Genomic DNA, 16,915 nt, shown 5'->3' with positions numbered 1-16,915 from the left:
TCTCGCCTCCTGCAGGCTGTGAGTTAACAGTTCATTAAAGAATAACATTAAATAGCAACACTGAACAATAAGGATGTAGAACCAATATGTAATGCAGACAATAAACAACATAAAACAAGTAACACAAAATTGTGAAGTGATTGAACTGTGCCATAGGACTCAAGATCGGTAACTTAGCTCATGATGGGAGCCGCCATCAGCAGAGGATGTGAAGTGAATAAAATCATCGGAGACCCAGGACTGTCTCTCCAGCCCAGATAGACAAAATGAGCTTAATATTCCTTGAAATATTTAACTACTTAGATGGAGATGTTGGGTCCAAGTAGGTCAGGCCAGGCACAGTGTATTACATTTAAAATGTGTGACCTGTTGATCTTAACTTGGTTATAGCTAAGTGCACGCGGCTTGGTTTTGGTGAAATGCTGTCTTCAAGTTTCTTAGCATCACAATTTTGGCTTTGAACTGATCTTCAGTGTTCACTGAATTTTATTTTTTTTGGGGGGGGGGGAGTTTGGAACACTGTTGTGATTCAGGTATGTTGTCTCTCGGGACAGTGCCAAAGAGACCCCGCCGTGTTGGGGTACAGTACCAAGCCCTGCTCCTGGAGTGCAAACCCACGTGTGCGGTCTACATCTTGCATTATTACGCGACCTTGTGACTACAGACGGGAGTCGCGTCACGATGACGTAACGACGTATTTCATCGGCGGTGACGCCCGGTCCATTAAAAGCCTACCATTTAGACCCACCAACTATTTATATTTTATTTTTGCTTTGTTAAAGGCGATGCCGTTTACATTTCTGCCTGTGCTTTTTAACCGTCTCATTCTGCGAGGGGGGTAATAAAGCAGGGGTGGTATAAAGTCAGAGACTGACCGTTCAGCGGTTTTTATTATTTTTTTATTTTTTTTTTTTGTTGTGTATCTATGGCCAGAGCTGCCGGACCCGCTTCTCCAGCCTGTAGATGCGCAGCACCGGAGAGCCTTCGGCGGCAGCGAGCAGCGGGCGCGGCGGTGCTAAGCGGTAGGCAGCCAGCTGAGCGCTCGGTCCCCGCTGCTGTCACACACGCCCGGGGATCCGTCGTGCAGCCGCCGTCCGTGGCTCCGATACGGATGGGAAGTTAACGGGCTCACAGCCACCTTGCCTTAGTTTGTTAGTTGTCAGTTGTGCAGTTGTCACATACTTCTAGGTAGCGGCACTAACAACTATATATATATATCTAGAGATATAGATCTTATTGTATGTGTCATACTGAACATGTATTTCTATTATATTTATTTTTCTATAGCATAATATAGATGGACATTATATGATTATTGCATATTATATATAGTTTCTGGCGGTCTTCCACCGTATATTGTGTATATATATAACAATGCAAATTGAATGTAAATATAGCCTATGTCTATGCGTGTCTTGCTTTTAATATGTAATGGTGTCATTAGTAAATCAGTATCGAGGTTCATTTTTATGAATTTCTAGGATTTCACTTTCGCTCTATGTGTGTTTAGCGCAACCTTTGAATCAGGCTGTTGTCGGTACTACCTCTTAGACTCGTGTCAGTCGTCAAACCGAGCTGCTCTCCATTCTTTGGAGTAAAAATAATGAAGTATCCGGTTCCAAGAAGTCCAGACAGTTCCAGTGAAGGTAGTCATGGTGGTCATGGAGTCTTGGCTGTCCAGTAGGCTTTGGAACCCCTAAGATTTTATTTAATGCTGTTTGATGTTAACTAGTTTATGCTCATAATTTTGTTCCAATTATTATTATTATTATTATTTTTTTGCCGTACTTGGCATACCGCTGTAAGTGCTTTGATGGAACTGTGTTAGGAAAGGTGTTTTATTTAAAATTGTATTGAGATTCAAATCATTGTGTAAACTACAGGTGCATTTCAGAAATACTGCTTTATCAAACTCTTTCTTATTTTTTCTCCAGGATATCGTTGAGATGTACATCCATGTTGGTGGACATGTGAAGCAAACCGTTTCTGTGCGATTGCAAGCAGGGAGATCGCAGAGGAGCAGTGAACCGCATCTTTAAGAAGTCTCTTATCTTGGCGCCATTGAAACGCCATGGCAAGCAAACGAAAGTCATCCACACCTTGCATGGTCCTTCTCTCAGAAACAGTGGAGCAGGACCCGGAGATGGAGATGATAACAGAAGGGGAGGAGGGAGCGGGAAGCATGGCCACTGCCCCAGTGGAGGGCGCTGTTGTCCCTGCTGAGAGTGAGCCAGGTGAGGATGGTATGTAGGCCACCACACGATTTATGACAATACACATGTAGTAGATTTCAGGTCTTGGTGTTTAGGTTTAATGTTGACAGTGAGCGTTGTGATGTCGGCCTCAGCCCATCCTGTGTGTTTCAAGAGTGACTTTTCTAACCTAGTGCTACAACGCAATTTCAGAGAACAACTTGGGCTCACACTCCGAGGAGGACAGTCTCATCCGGACCAAAGTGAAGCGAAACGGCCACACCGTACTCGGGCAAACTGCAAATGACTTGTCCTTGGACAGCAGTTTTGGGCTGCAGCCGGAAAGTGAGGAGGCTGAGGACACAACCGTCACGGGCATCTCCTTCAGCAAGACTCCCATCATGAAGATGAGGAGCAGGGCTGAACCTAAGAGGATCGCTTTGTCTCACAAAGTATCGGATGAGGGGGATGTGAGGGCAGAGAGCGAGGGCGAGCAGGAGCCCAAAGAGGCACAATCGGGGGTCTTGGACATGGTGACACCATTTCCTGTTGACCCGGGGAAACCATGTGTCATAATCAGTAATCAAGGTCAGATCCTGACTGAGCCAAAGAAGACCATCATCAACTCCGCCACGGTTCTTCCCGCAGGCTTGGCCCAGGTTCTGTCCGCCCTTCAGGCCCAGCAGAATTCTCACACCCAGCTCCTGATTCCTGTTAGCAGTATTCCAACATACAACGGTGCCATGGACAACAATGCTCTGCTGGTCAACACATACAACAAATTCCCCTATCCGTCAGTGTCGGAGATCATGGGATTAGCAGCGCAGACTAAGTTTACTGAGGAGCAGATAAAGATCTGGTTTTCAGCTCAACGTCTAAAGCACGGGGTGAGCTGGACCCCAGAGGAAGTAGAAGAGGCTAGAAGGAAGCAATTCAATGGTACCGTCCACACAGTATCTCAGACTATCACAGTCATACCTGCCCACCTTTCTGCTGCAGCCAACGGCTTGCAGTCCATTCTCCAGACCTGTCAGATCGTGGGACAGCCCGGGCTCGTGCTGACACAGGTTGGTGGCGCAAATACTTTGCCAGTGACAACCCCCATCACGTTAACCGTGGCTGGGGTCCCTAACCAGGCTCAGCCGCCAAAACCTGCCACGATCCAGACAGCCCCAGCTGCTGTAGAGGTGAAGAGGGCCACTACGGTCCAGCCCCCTGCTCTCACACCTCAGGAGAACTCTGCCCTCAGTGCCGATCACCTCAGTATGCGAACTAAGAAATCCAAGGAGCAGCTGGCGGAGCTGAAGGCCAGCTACCTGAAAAACCACTTTGCCAGTGACGCGGAGATCGCCCGGCTAATGAAGCTGACGAACCTCACGAAAGGTGAGATCAAGAAGTGGTTCAGCGACACACGGTACAATCAGCGCAACTCAAAAAACAGCCACGTCCCCATTTTCAACGACGGTGCCCCCAACAGCAGTGCCACCATTGTCATCGATTCCAGTGACGAGACCATGGAGTCTCCCGCATCGGTTCCCGTCAAGGAAACGCGCAACAAGGGCAGCCGGAATCCCTTTCCTGACTTCACACTTCAGAAGTTCAAAGAAAAGACTCCGGAGCAGCTGCTGCTTCTGGAGGACAGCTATCAGAAATGCGGCACACCCACCGACGAAGAGCTGAGCCGCTTGAGGACAGAGACGAAGCTCACTAGGCGAGAGGTCGATGCTTGGTTCACCGAAAGGAGAAAAGCACCCGAGACTGAGCAGAGGGAAGTGGAGGCTGCAAAGGCCATTTCCTCCAGCCGGCATGGAAGGCAAACTTCTCCTAGCAGCAGGAGGCAGGCCAGGGATAAAATTGGTAAAAAGACTCCTGAGCAGCTACATATTCTCAAGGGTGCCTTTGTGCGCACGCAGTGGCCCTCTGCTGAGGAGTACGACAAGTTGGCAGAGGAGAGCGGGCTGCCCAGGCCCTACATTGTTAACTGGTTTGGAGACACTCGGTATGCTTGGAAGAATGGGAACCTCAAATGGTACTACTTCTACCAGAGTGGGAATGCGGGAGCCGTGAATGGGGGCAGCTACCGGAAGAAGGGGAAGGGCCGGGCACGGAACCGGGGCAGGGGATGGTCCCGGAGGAGCAAGCGATCTTCAAGTTGGGGAAGATCTCCCCCTGTGAAGTCCAAGAGTGGGAAGGAGGTTCTCAAGGAGTATTACCTTAAACACAAGTTTCTCAATGAACAGGACCTGGATGAACTGGTTTCCAAATCTAATATGAGCTATGAGCAGGTGCGGGACTGGTTTGCCGAAGTCGGCAAGAGGGTGGAAATGGGTGTTGACCCGTTTGAGGGCAACGTGGAGGAGGAGGAGCAGCAGCACGGTGAAGGCAATGGCAAGACTGCAGCCAAGCGGCGAGCCGACGGGGCTGCCCAGGAGGAGGATGACGAAACGGACGACAGCGATGCCTGGGAACCTTCTAAGAGCGCAAGGAAGTCATTTTCGGGTTCAGAAGATTAGTGATGGAGATACAGGTGAGTGATTAGGTCTGAAAGCTCAGGTGACTCTTGTGGGGCAAATCGCATGGCCTGCCCCTTAAGGGCCAATCCTGTTGGCTTGCACATTTCTCTCATCCTCAGATTGATATTGTTTGCTGTATGATGAAGTCTTTCAGACACATGTTGCTTTGTTTCTTACAAATGCAGTTTGTGAATTAATGTGATACAGTACACAGTAAAGATCAGGATATAGCAGGTTTGTGAGACTTTTATACAAAAGCCGCAAAAAAGGTCTGTTTAATGGGTATTAGGGATGTGCTGTGAGTTTTCTATGGCTGTGTTATGGATATATTTAGCTAATTTCCTGAAGGAACAGGTATTCATCTTCATTTAAGAGCAGCTGCTCATTTTTAATATTCTGTTTTTTATTTTGTTCTCCCAGAATTCTCATTTTTCTCATAATATGAAAACAAAGGACTGAAGTTGACGATCCCTAATTTTAATGGGCAGATTTCAGATGATTTTTTTTTGTGGACCAACTAAAAGGCAGAGAAGCATTCATTTGCAAATCCAGTTGTGGATCTTTGGTGCCAAAGTAATTCTGTGGTAGGCATCTCCTATTTCCAGAGTGAAGTGTCTTGGTTGTGCGTACTCTGAAGAATTCCTTATTACCTACACGATAACAGAAATATTTTCAAGCAATTTGGTGTTAGTCTTGTGTGATTTCATACGTAGTATGACTTTCTAGTCAAACATTTTACATACTTTTCTAAACAAGTAGGTAAAAGCTTTACAGGTCTCACTGTTTATGCAGCAGCCTGGAAATGGCATGAAATTTATACCAGAGGCATGTGGAAAATCCTAGACGTGCTGCTGTTTTTATTAAACTGCTTCGTTTTTAATCTCGAACACTTAGTCAGTTTTCTAGCTAGGTTGTAGAAAACGGTATTTGTATGAATCTTTTTGTTGCATTTGTAAGGTAATGGTGGGTTTTGATGGGGAGAATTTAAAGGCTCTTTCTCTCTTAAAGGCATTTTCCAGCCCTGACAGCACGATTAATGAACCTCTGCTGTGGAACCGTTCTGCTGTGAGATTTGACAAAAGAGGGGTCAGTATTTCCCAGAGAAGGGGCAAATGGGGTAGGTGGAAAACAACAGGGGGGGGTGGGGGTCAGTACTGAAATGATGCAGATTTCCTGTCAGATTTTTTTCACTTTTGGTCGCTCTGTCTGAATGATTATTCAGACCTGGGTTGGTAAACAGCATGTGATGTTCACAGTATGATGTTATTCTGGTTTGTGAGGTTCTGGATCAGCTTGCTGGATACTTAATGCTTCTTTCTATCTTTTTGGGGCTGTACTGGCTTCTTTTGGCCCGATCCGATTAGAACACCAGTTTTCTAATCAGCCACAATGGTTCCATAAATGAAAGTAATGTTAGGTTATTGTTATTAACATTAAGAATTTTATGTATATATTCTTTTCCAGTAATGCATGGTCACTTTTTGAGTCTTGTGTAAAGAACATAATCTAGAATTTGATTTTCAAAGTAACAAAATATACGTAATAGTCTGTTTTTCATTTAAAGTAACTTAAATCACTTTAAGTAATACTGTTTTGAAGTGCTGTGAAAATAAGTATGATTTTGGTCTAGGATAGGAATAAGTTTTGCTTGATGCACAGTTCAATATGCTTAAACTATGAAGTTTTTAATTTGTGCTGTGAACCTTGTGTAAATGTAGATTTCTTTCCAGTGAGGTTTTACTTACCTAGTATGCAAATGTTTCTGACTGTGGCTTGCAGTAAATTGAAATTTCCTTATGGGAACTGTATTTCAACATCAGAATTAATGCAGCCTTGAGCAAAGGTATCGTTTTATCAATTGCGAAATATTTATCTGCACCTAAGCAGTTGATTAGCAAAATGATTATTGAATCAGGCTGACAGTGTTTCATGAATAAGTCTGCCTGTTGAAGACCAATGGGAAAATGCCCACGGTACCTTTAGCGTCAAGTTTATAGTTTTTGTAGTTTTTTTAAATCTAGATTTTATATTTTAACTTGGTTACTTGGTTCCCTGGACACTTATTCTAGAATTTTATAGCTGCTTTATTAGGTCTCCTTAAAACGTTGCTTGGAATGCACACAACATAAATGTTGGATTCCCAAGCTCTGCGTTTAGACTTAAAGGACCTCACTATTGTCTCAGAAAGTTGATCCTGCACTTCTAGGAGCGGTGGATGCTTTTTATGGACAGATGGCAGAACAGAGATCAGAGATATTCTGTAAGAACCTCTGAAAGCGGTTCCTGCTGAAAAAGACATACGGAGGAAAGTTACAGTATTTTTTACAGTGTTTTATGTTGCCGCTTTTGAACTGATTTTTAAAAAAATGTCTGGGCATGAAACATGCCTTTGATGCATACTGTGTATAAAGACATTTGATAAAACAGGAGTTTGTACATTTCTCACTGAGGAGTCATTTTGGGAAGCACAGGACTTAACTCTGTACGTCCTACGATCTTCAGCTCACGGATGTGGTTTGTGCCTGCCAAACTCAATGAGTAGCCCAAGCCGAACTCCATTAACAGACCAGTTTTGCACCTGCAGCGTACTGTAACTCACTTCCATTTTACACATTCTCAATGCACTTTTTTCCGAAGCTTTTTTTCCATAAAAAAAAAAACCTACAAGGTTTTCGTTCCATGAATGGCCGCTATAATTCTGAATCATTTACTTTCAGAACTCTTTTTTTTCTGAATGTGAAGTTTCTGAAATTTTTCTTGTCTGAATGATGTTTGAAAATTAGAAAAAATAAATTATGTTGCGCATCAAATGGAGCCATGCATTATTACAATCTGTCTAAACAGGGTGCAGTATGCTATGGTTTATGTCCACATAGTGATGAAAATAGGCAATAGTGCATTTCTCAGAACATTTCCTGATCAGTTATAGCTCCTTATAAATTAAGAATGAAATGTTACTAATATATATTGACTGTGCAAATAGATGTTTTGTTGTGTGTGTATATAGTCCCTTACGGGACAGATCTGTAAGCCCTTTTAAGTTCTGTTTTGTCTGTGGTGGCAGGAGCTGTATGTATTGTAAATTGCAATTAATTTAAGACTGAATAGCTTTTTTTAAGCTGTGGCTTTTACTTGGGTAACTTGAAATATATATTTTCTACTGTGGCCAATAAATGTTTGAAGGCACTAATGGGTTACCATGGTCCAATTCTTTTTCTTAATTGCAAATGAAGTGCACAGATACTCGTATACAAACATTTAAAGATTAATTTACTCATTATTAAGCCACGCATAAATCAACATCTCAATCACTTCAATCCAGTTTTAACCTGAAGGAACTTGGTTCAGCGCTGTGGAAAAATAACTCTTGAAACTTTATGAACTTTGAGCACTGTTCTTTATTGTGCTTTTTATCATCTTGCCCTAATGGATCTTCACCTGTGTTTTAGTTAAATTGTTCGATGATATGTCCTGTGGCTTATTTTTGATTCTATACAGGTATGACACCTGTTTGTTGATCATCTGTTACCTGTTCTTTGTGTGTTGCTCTTTAAAAATAAATTGAGAAAACAGTCTGTATTGTGTGTAATTTATTTATTTATTTTTTTAATTTTGGGACTGTTGGTGAGCTATTTATACATAAACTATCAACCAGACCCAATAATCACCTCCATTCTTTCCAGAGCCATGGAACTCAGTCATCTTTGCTGCTAATAATCTCTCCTCACCACAAATGCTGCTGCCTGGGACTTCTCATTTAATCTGTATACCCAGTTTCCAGAACCACATCTCTAACTCTTTGTCTCAGGGCATCTGATCTGTGTCTTTTTCAGGAAGTCGGGGTGATGTGTTGCTGTGGCGATTGCCCGTGGCATAACCATATGATTCAGCACATGTGGTTCCTGCACGATACAGGCTCTCTGTCATTAGCAGAGAATGTCAGATCTCAAATGTGATGTTCTTGAGATGTTGCCATGATTTTGTAAACAGTGGCATAAGTCCTAGCTCAGCCAAAATATTCTGTAACTGACAAAACTTTTAGTTAATTCTGGAAAGATAAGCCAGGTTGTGGGAGTTGGGTAGCTGTTCTTTTGCATTTAGCAGACCAAGAGTTAGACAAGTAGTTCTGTATACTGTGTATATGGATTAAATGAGGAGTCCTTGTGTCAGCATGAACCTGCAGAAACAGTGTCAAGCCTTAAGACTAACTTTTGGCAAGCTGTCACCAGCAAAGGCAAACACGAAATCTGAAATTATTTTCAGCTAAAGAAAAATACGAGAATGGATATTTTGGTGTTCTGGATGTAGAGCTTTGTGTTATATATATTTTTTAACCTCCTCTATTGCAATGATTTGGAATCATAGGTAAACATGGCAGAAGCAGTAAACATTAATTTAAATCTAGATCTTATAATAATTGATCCCTGTAGGGAAATTCTCTTTACACCTCCCCCAACTTGCTCTCTGTAGGTGAAAGCAAGTTGGTCATGAATGGCAGCTACTTGTTGTGGTGCCCAGGAAGTTGGGGGGTTAAGGGCCTTGCTCAATGACCAACAGCTGTGGCAAAGCCAGGCTTGAACCAGTGACCTTCTGATCACAGGCACAGAGGCTTAGTCCACTGAACCACATGTTGCCCCCATATGTCTAGAAAATGGAATACTAAAGTGTGTTTTAATGTTCAATGTGAACTAATTTTGTTGTCTTCAGTGCCTGTTTTGGAACAAACTGCTGGAACCAGCAATGGGCTAGTGACAATTTAAGTAAACGGAGAGTCTGACCTATATTAACCACTTATTGTTAAACCATTCAGGTTGCTGCAGAGATAAGATTTACAAATAATATCAGGAGTAAAACACATGGATCACATCATAAACTCTTAGTAGTCAGTACGTAAGGTAGGATATATATTGTGCACTAGTTTTTCTACACTGGGATTTGACAAGACGAAATAGTGCCCTCTGGCGTTTGCTCTGCTTTATCTTCCACAGGAAGTGTGTCTCTGCACTAGTCCTGAGCAGCCACGTCAGAAAAACTTATCAACAGAGAAGGCCTCCGAAAATCGATACCGTAGACGTGTAGAGAAACGATCCTTAACGCTGAGGAAAGAGGTTCGCTTTGGACATCTTCAGTTCCTTTTGGAACATCTGTGAGACTACGCTGGAGGTGCAAGTCCAGAACAACCGAAAATGTCAGACATTGGGGACTGGTTTAAAAGCATTCCCTTCATCACTCGGTACTGGTTTGCCGGGTCTATCGTAGTACCCTTGATCGGAAAGCTCGGGCTTATTAGCCCTGTGTATCTTGTTTTGTGGCCGGAGAATTTTCTGCACAAGTTTCAGGTGAGCCGTTGTTTGTTTCTGTGGCTGGGACGCGAACATCAGTGTTTCTGCCGTAATAAAACCAGTTCGGGGCTGTCAAATGCATGATTTCTGTTTACCTTGCTGAAATCGCCGCATATGTATATTTGACGATGCACTTAAGTCGGTAGCCGAAAGCCTTTTGATAAAGGTTAGCAGGAATCGTTAATCAGACACTGTGTTGAGTTGTTATATAAAGAAGAATATCTTGAAATGCACCATGCTTTGTAATGATCTATAGGGTTCTAGGCCAAAGCCTTACATTATGGACGGTAGTACTGACAATAGACTTCCGCCGGGACCAACCAATAGGAGGCCCCCACTTCTGGTTCCATGTCGGGGAGGATTCTCAATGGTTCCTTTTGCTGTCTGTCTTCCTTACGAAAGACGAGCCTCAGCAGCGGCCAATGGTATTTTTTAAAGATAGCGGAAGTTAGCGCCCCGAAAGTGGGCGCGTCCGGACCGTTTACTGTTTATTTAAATTAGCGGCTGTCAGATTGTTCCTCAGGGACCTCAAAACCCGTTGGCATTTCACACCAGGTGCACCTATGGGCTTCAAGTGTAGTTTATTAGTTTAATTACATTGTCTGGAATTGCACTAAACAGTGTCACGGATTAAACCGCGGTGAGCCCAGTTTATGAATCCCAATATAATCCAAAGGGTGGGTTTTGCCTTCGACCGCTGATGATCTGTAGTCCGTGATACTCAGAATGTCTATCTCAAAAGCAAATATCGGCTTCTTACCAGTCAGTGACATATATGGACACGTAAACTTTAAAAAATATATTTATGATAATGAAACTCATATGTTATCTTACTATGTTGAATTAAATGTATACGTGTTGACTGTGCTCGGTCATTTCCGTGCATTTACTATGTTGTTATTTTAAAATAAACGACTAAAAGGTATTTAGGAAGCCGTTTCTCGGGAGCCAGTCAGGAACTGTCTGGTGCAACGCTGAAGACTCGCCACTAGATGGCGTAACACACCCAGTGGCCACTCCTGTTTACGCAAACGATGGTAGTCTGCCATTGAGAAATTTTAGCTGTGGCGGAGTCGATTCGTTCTTACTCACTTGCACAGATTTAACTGGGATTACGTCCAGCAGATCTGCTGTTAGTAACAAGTGTATAGTAGACATACAAAAATATGCAAATGTGCTCAGTAACTGTTTACAGGTCCGTGGACGACGTGCTACTCACGAGTTGGGCTTTCGTTGCGTATGTGGCACTGATTTCCACATTCCTGATGGTCAGAGTTATGAGCTAATGCTGTCTACCTGTTAGGCACTGTTTAGGTTTTGCTTTAGTGGCACTGTTTTTGGAATCACACTGTAAGAAACATTTGAACAGCACTGATTCAGGTGGCCCAGTTAGACACCCTTAGGTTTCCTGTTGCGAGTATTTCTCAGTAAGGCATAGTTATTGCGCCTTGTGTCCTTTAGTCCGTGTGCGTCTGTGGGTCTTGAGGGGTGTGGAGAGAGGCTGAACGTAAGCTGTATGCTTTAACTAGCACTCAGCGAACATACACAATGTTCTGATTCAAATTAGACAGACAGACAAATGTGTAGTAGGGATTCATTTTAATGATCCAGTAGGTAAGTCTTTAAAACAATTCAGAATTACCGGTGTTAATGCTGCAGTGATGTGTTCCCCTCTGCCTCTCATTTGTCTGCTTTGGTGCTTTTAATTATATTTTATGAAAATGCTGCTGTACTTTCTGTCTAGATCTGAACAGTCACAGGTGTAGCAGCTCGACCCCAGTTATGCACGTTTTGTTTTGCTGTTGCTTTTGAGTAACCTAGACTCGGCAGCTCCTGTCGAACGACTGAATAAACCATCTGGTTGCCAAGGAACAGCATTTCCTGTGGGGTGGGGGGGTGGGGGCGGGGGTTTAACTGGCCCGCTGGAAGCTGCCCGGTTGGCCTTTCTTCTGCCGGCTCTGCAGCTGAAGGTCACCCACAGGCACGCGTTGGTGTGGATGTGAGGTCCACGTGACACTCCGGGCTGTTTGATGTGCAGCCATCAAAGCGTTAAGACCCAGGGGCCGTGCTGTCCAGAGCGCTGCCTGCGAGTTTCCATTCAGACTACAGAGAGAGACTGGCTCTTGTTTACTGACCTAGTTTTCCATGCCAGCGAGTCACTAAGCAAATGTGAACAGCAGAGCAAAAAAGCGCATGCGGAGTCGTCAGGCTGGCCTGGCGCTCGCTGCGGCCACAGCACCAGGACAGACTCTTAGGGGAGCCAGCCTCCTCTCATGGGTCACTCTTAAGACCCACCCCAGCCATTCTTAGACCGGCTTGGAATGCTATGAGATGCGGGTCATGCCTCACAAGTCATGTGATGGATTTCCCTTCCCACATATACCATCACATACATGACTTCTGAAAAACCAGGAAAGGTATGGCGTCACACTTGGCCATGTTGTCCTCTTCATGTTATGCCATTGTCAGTCGTCTGGTTTCTCTCTATGCAGATTTGGAGGCCAGTTACTTCGACACTCTATTTCCCAGTGGGTCCTGGAACAGGCTTCCTTTACTTGGTCAACCTCTATTTCTTGTACCAGTACTCCACCAGACTCGAAACAGGTGAGCCTACACCGGCCATTTGTCCCTCCGCTATGTTCTTATCATCGTCATTGTTGTGGCTTTATGACGCGATGTGAGCCAGTAAGTGTGCAGAAAGGCTCCACTGTCCCACACTGGTCCCACCCAGAAAAGTTGGTAGATACTCATCAGGCACTTGGGATGGGTTGTCCACTTTGGTCCTGCAGAGTTACTTCAGATACAAGTGTTCCTGCTTTCTTTGAACATGTGCATATCTCAGTGCAGATTAATTGGTTTAAAGAAGTTATTTTGATTGGGTGTTTATACTCAGCTGGAAAGAGGGACTCCCAAGCCACATCATCAAGAGTGGGGTTAGACCATCACCCCACTGGGGTCTAAGTCTTAACAACATAAAGCAGTGTTCTGGTAAAACTCCTGCTAACCAAGCTGGGGTTCTCATTTAGGCTGATCTGCTACTCCGATTACAGTGTGGATCTTAGCTCTGTTGTTTTCCCAGGTGGGAGGAGGAAGGGAGGGTTTCAAATCTGGTCCGGATGCAGTTTTCAGCCGCTTTGCTGACCTGTTAGGCTCTTGCCAGTCGCTGGTTGCCAACAGCTGGGGCTGTGTTGGTCCTTCATTCAGCGTTTAGCTCCCCTGCTGGGGTACCATGTGATTCTCGGTGTGAAAACAGGGCAGAGTAATGCGCAAAAAGCCATGAATCGGAGGAGCTCTCGCCAGCTGTCATCTGCTTCCTGGCAGATGTTTTGTGGACGTGTGGGGGCTGGGGGTTCATTTTTGGTCACAGATCACACCCAGCAGTAGGTGGATTTCCAAGCTCTGTCCATTGTGTTTTGAATTGTGTAGTTAGCGGACATGTCAAATGTGCTGTCCTGTCTGTAATAATTGTCCAGTGTCTTGGAGGCTAACGTGCACCTGTGTCCTTTTGCAGGTGCTTTCGATGGAACACCAGCAGACTATGTCTTCATGCTGCTCTTCAACTGGATCTGTATTGTTGTATCTTTTCTTAACTATTTGGGTGGCGGATTACATTGGTTTTTCGGGTTATTTTACCCGTAAAAAAAAAAAAGGATATATATTCCCTGTTTTGCAGTGCTATAGCTAAAAATCACACAACAGCCCCATCTTCCTACCCATAAAAAATATCCATACGGTGAGGTGATTATGCCCACTGTAAGTGACGTCATCACTGTGGCCAGTGATTGGGTGACAAGCAGGATACACTCGTGACTGTCCCTGCCGGGTTTGTCATACAGCCACCATCTGGGTTCTGAGAGCCTGGGAGGGGAGGGGATTCCAGTGCTAGTGACCAGGAGAGCACATCGTTTGCCTTTTTGGTGCCGGTCCTTTAGGGACCCTGGGTCCAGTGCTCCCTGAAGCGTCGATCAGCTCTGCTTGTGTGACGTAACTCAAGTAATCTGTCAGTTGTTTCCCCAAAGAGTGTGCGGGCTTATTTAGGGCTCAGCTGACATTTAGTCGGTCAAAGTGACAATTCAGACAACAATCTTCATGGCCACTGTACAGCTTCTCCGCTGAAATTGTCCCCCCCCCCCCCCCAAGGTGTGGCATTGGTTAAGAGAGGTTCATTTATAAACAGTCACCTTTCACTTTCTGGTGTGGACGGTCATGTGCTGAATATACTTGATGGCCCTTAACCAAACATGTACAGATAACTGGATTAATCATGGACATGCAGGTAAGAGTTCTGTTTTTCAGTTTGAAGTGCTTATGTAATTGTGTAGTTTAAGAGGATAAAATAAAAATAATACTGGAAGTAATATGCATACAAATACATGCAACTGTATATCAGGTAATGTTTAAATTAAACATATAGATAGAATTAGGTAGAATTACCGTCTATATTCAATATGGTCAACAGTGGGTTTCTTTCAGGAAAAAACTTTTTTTTTCTTTCCAAAAACCTGAGCTCAAGCACCTAATTATTCTTAGTTGAGAGTATGGCTTGTTTGACAAGTGCAGCAGGAAGGACCTTAATCGAACCTGGTTCTGTTTTTCAGCTCCTGATGATTCCTTTGATCATGTCTGTGCTGTACGTTTGGGCCCAGTTGAACCGGGACATGATCGTTTCCTTCTGGTTTGGAACCAGATTCAAGGTACTGGTATCTGCTTACCTCATAATAAAGATGGCGGCTAGATAAATCAACTGTCCTACTTTCCAGGTCCAAGTTGCTTACAAGCATTAATTAGATGCTTTGTTTTAGCACATAGATACAATGTATTTAAATCCTTGGAAAAAACATGGCATGAACTGGACAGTGTCTGACGACTTTTAATTCCCTTAAAGGCATGTTATCTTCCTTGGGTCATTCTTGGATTCAACTACATTATTGGAGGCTCGTAAGTTATTCGTGCGATTGTCGATCTCAGCTCTGTGACACTCCTCTTCCAATTGCTCATTATCAGGTGTATGTATGACCAATCTGATACTACATGAAACTCCATGTGTCTATTTTCATCTACAGCATTATCAACGACCTTATTGGAAACCTGGTGGGTCACCTATACTACTTCCTGATGTTCAAGTATCCCATGGACCTGGGCGGTCGAGCCTTTCTGTCAACACCGCAGCTTTTGTAAGCGTTTTTCCGCTCCTGAGCGGGTTCTAACAGGGGCTGAGTATTAGCGATGATGGCATCTGCTTCTTGCTCTATATAAATACCTGATCTGAGCATATCTATTTCGTTTCAAAATGATGTCACTGGAAGTTGGCTGAGACAGAAAAATCAGCCTGTTTGGTATCTGAAATGTTGGTGTTACAGAAACACTGACTCACGTTGGGCTGTTTGGATGGTAACCAGTGAGGTCTCATTTGACTCCTTGTGTCACGTCTCTCACGAGCTGCTCCTCCCTCCGCCAGGTACCGCTTCTTCCCAAGTCGACGGGGTGGAGTCTCTGGGTTTGGTGCTCCACCTCCCAGCAGAAGACAAGCAGCCCCTGATCAGGGTGGGGCAGGAGGGGGACGTCACAACTGGGGCCAGGGCTTCCGGCTAGGGGAGGACTGAGAAATGCTGGTCCCCCGGTCCCCACGACATCGGCACTGACTTTACCGTGCAGGGGGAAATGTTGCCTTTCCCTCGGACAGCCGTATGGAGAGATCTGTCCTATGACGATGTTGCGTGGCACACTGTTGTGTTTTTGTTTTTCATGCTCGCCCATATTTTTTTGTTTACCACACCCCATAATTAATATCCCGAAGTGTAATGGTCTGAAGAGCTCACATGTTCAGTGCTTTTCAAGAAGGTGACCAAGCCGTCTCAATCCCACTTAAAGATCGATATTGTGCAGAATGCTTGTTGTAAATGAACCTTGGCTAAATAATTTTGGTTGGCCTTAATGCGCTCAGATGTAGAGAAATAATATTTAATATCAAATGCTTGTCACTTATTTCCCCTCCCTGATTGGGCAGAGATGGTCTTAATGAAAATTCTCCAGCTGGAACCAGCTGGTTAGGGCAGAGGAAGAGCTGCAGGGCTCTGCCCTGGGGACAGCTTTGTGAGGAAGGCCGCAGCAAGGCATCATGGGTAAACATGATGGCTTGCACATGGTATAAATACATCAGCAATCTCTGGGAAATTACAAATGGCTCCATGATACTGTGTCCAAGGGAAAGGTGTCACAGAGTCCTTCACTTGTCTGCACTTGAGACCGCAAAACAATGGCAGTCTGCTCTCAGAGATTTGTGCCGTAATGATGGCACATGACCTTAATTACAGCTGCAGGCACTTTGTAAAGAAGATTGAGGTCTGAAAATAATCCAATATGAATAGAGCAGACAGTCCTGTGAGAAGTTACCAGGGTTGGGTGAGGTCAACTAATGTATAGTTTTTCTTACAGTTAATGTACTTCTGTTCATTCTGTTAGTAGAAGCATTGATCAGCTTTGCGTCTGTTTTTATTCGAAGAGAAGGTTGGACATCAGTTCTGATGAGTTCAGAACATTTATCTTAGAAATGTGAGAAGATTAAAGACAACATTGTGATTGATCTTGGTTTTTCACTTGGTTCATTTGTTGTGGATTTGCCACATGTAGTAATCCAAGTCAGTCAGTCAGTCTAATAAATGTATTCACGATTAGTAGTTTGGTGACTCAGTAATGATGTAATGAGTCTGAGGTAATGGTTCTCACGAGTCCAGCATGATCGCACACCTCAGTTATGTTCCAGCACCAGCTCACGTCATTCAGCTATCACCTGTAAATGCTGTAACCTGCTTTATGTTAGATATTCAGAATGGAATTACTAAGATAAAAATATACATAAAGAAGACTG

General features: G+C 44.0%; 2 protein-coding genes across 8 annotated transcripts; both read left to right on the top strand.

Moving 5' to 3' along the window:
- The first annotated feature begins 702 nt into the window (after positions 1–702).
- Positions 703–8,280, top strand: LOC111852646 (zinc fingers and homeoboxes protein 1-like). 4 transcript variants are annotated; one of them, XM_072705667.1, is made up of 5 exons: positions 703–1,022; positions 1,935–2,234; positions 2,406–4,719; positions 5,126–5,289; positions 5,714–8,280. In XM_072705667.1, exons 2-3 carry the CDS (start codon positions 2,072–2,074, stop codon positions 4,703–4,705), a joined length of 2,463 nt encoding a protein of 820 aa, XP_072561768.1. In that variant the 5' UTR covers positions 703–1,022; positions 1,935–2,071; the 3' UTR covers positions 4,706–4,719; positions 5,126–5,289; positions 5,714–8,280. The 4 variants fall into 4 exon arrangements, with proteins under 4 accessions (XP_072561768.1, XP_072561765.1, XP_072561767.1 ...); XM_072705664.1 differs by having other exon boundaries at positions 1,935–2,243; XM_072705666.1 differs by having other exon boundaries at positions 1,552–2,243.
- A 1,390-nt stretch (positions 8,281–9,670) lies between these two features.
- derl1 (derlin 1) lies at positions 9,671–16,721 on the top strand. 4 transcript variants are annotated; one of them, XM_023827886.2, is made up of 8 exons: positions 9,671–10,044; positions 12,540–12,651; positions 13,559–13,623; positions 14,297–14,323; positions 14,646–14,741; positions 14,933–14,985; positions 15,111–15,221; positions 15,506–16,721. In XM_023827886.2, the coding sequence occupies exons 1-8, from the start codon at positions 9,892–9,894 to the stop codon at positions 15,648–15,650; spliced, it is 762 nt and encodes a 253-aa protein (XP_023683654.1). In that variant the 5' UTR covers positions 9,671–9,891; the 3' UTR covers positions 15,651–16,721. The 4 variants fall into 4 exon arrangements, with proteins under 4 accessions (XP_023683654.1, XP_023683673.1, XP_023683666.1 ...); XM_023827905.2 differs by lacking the exon at positions 9,671–10,044 and adding an exon at positions 10,506–10,602; XM_023827898.2 differs by lacking the exon at positions 9,671–10,044 and adding an exon at positions 10,544–10,687.
- The last annotated feature ends 194 nt before the right edge of the window (positions 16,722–16,915 follow it).

This window comes from Paramormyrops kingsleyae, chromosome 23, assembly GCF_048594095.1.
Source record: "Paramormyrops kingsleyae isolate MSU_618 chromosome 23, PKINGS_0.4, whole genome shotgun sequence".
NCBI lineage: Eukaryota > Metazoa > Chordata > Actinopteri > Osteoglossiformes > Mormyridae > Paramormyrops > Paramormyrops kingsleyae.
The sequence above is the reverse complement of the archived record's forward strand: the minus strand, read 5'-3'. Positions and strand labels throughout refer to the sequence as shown.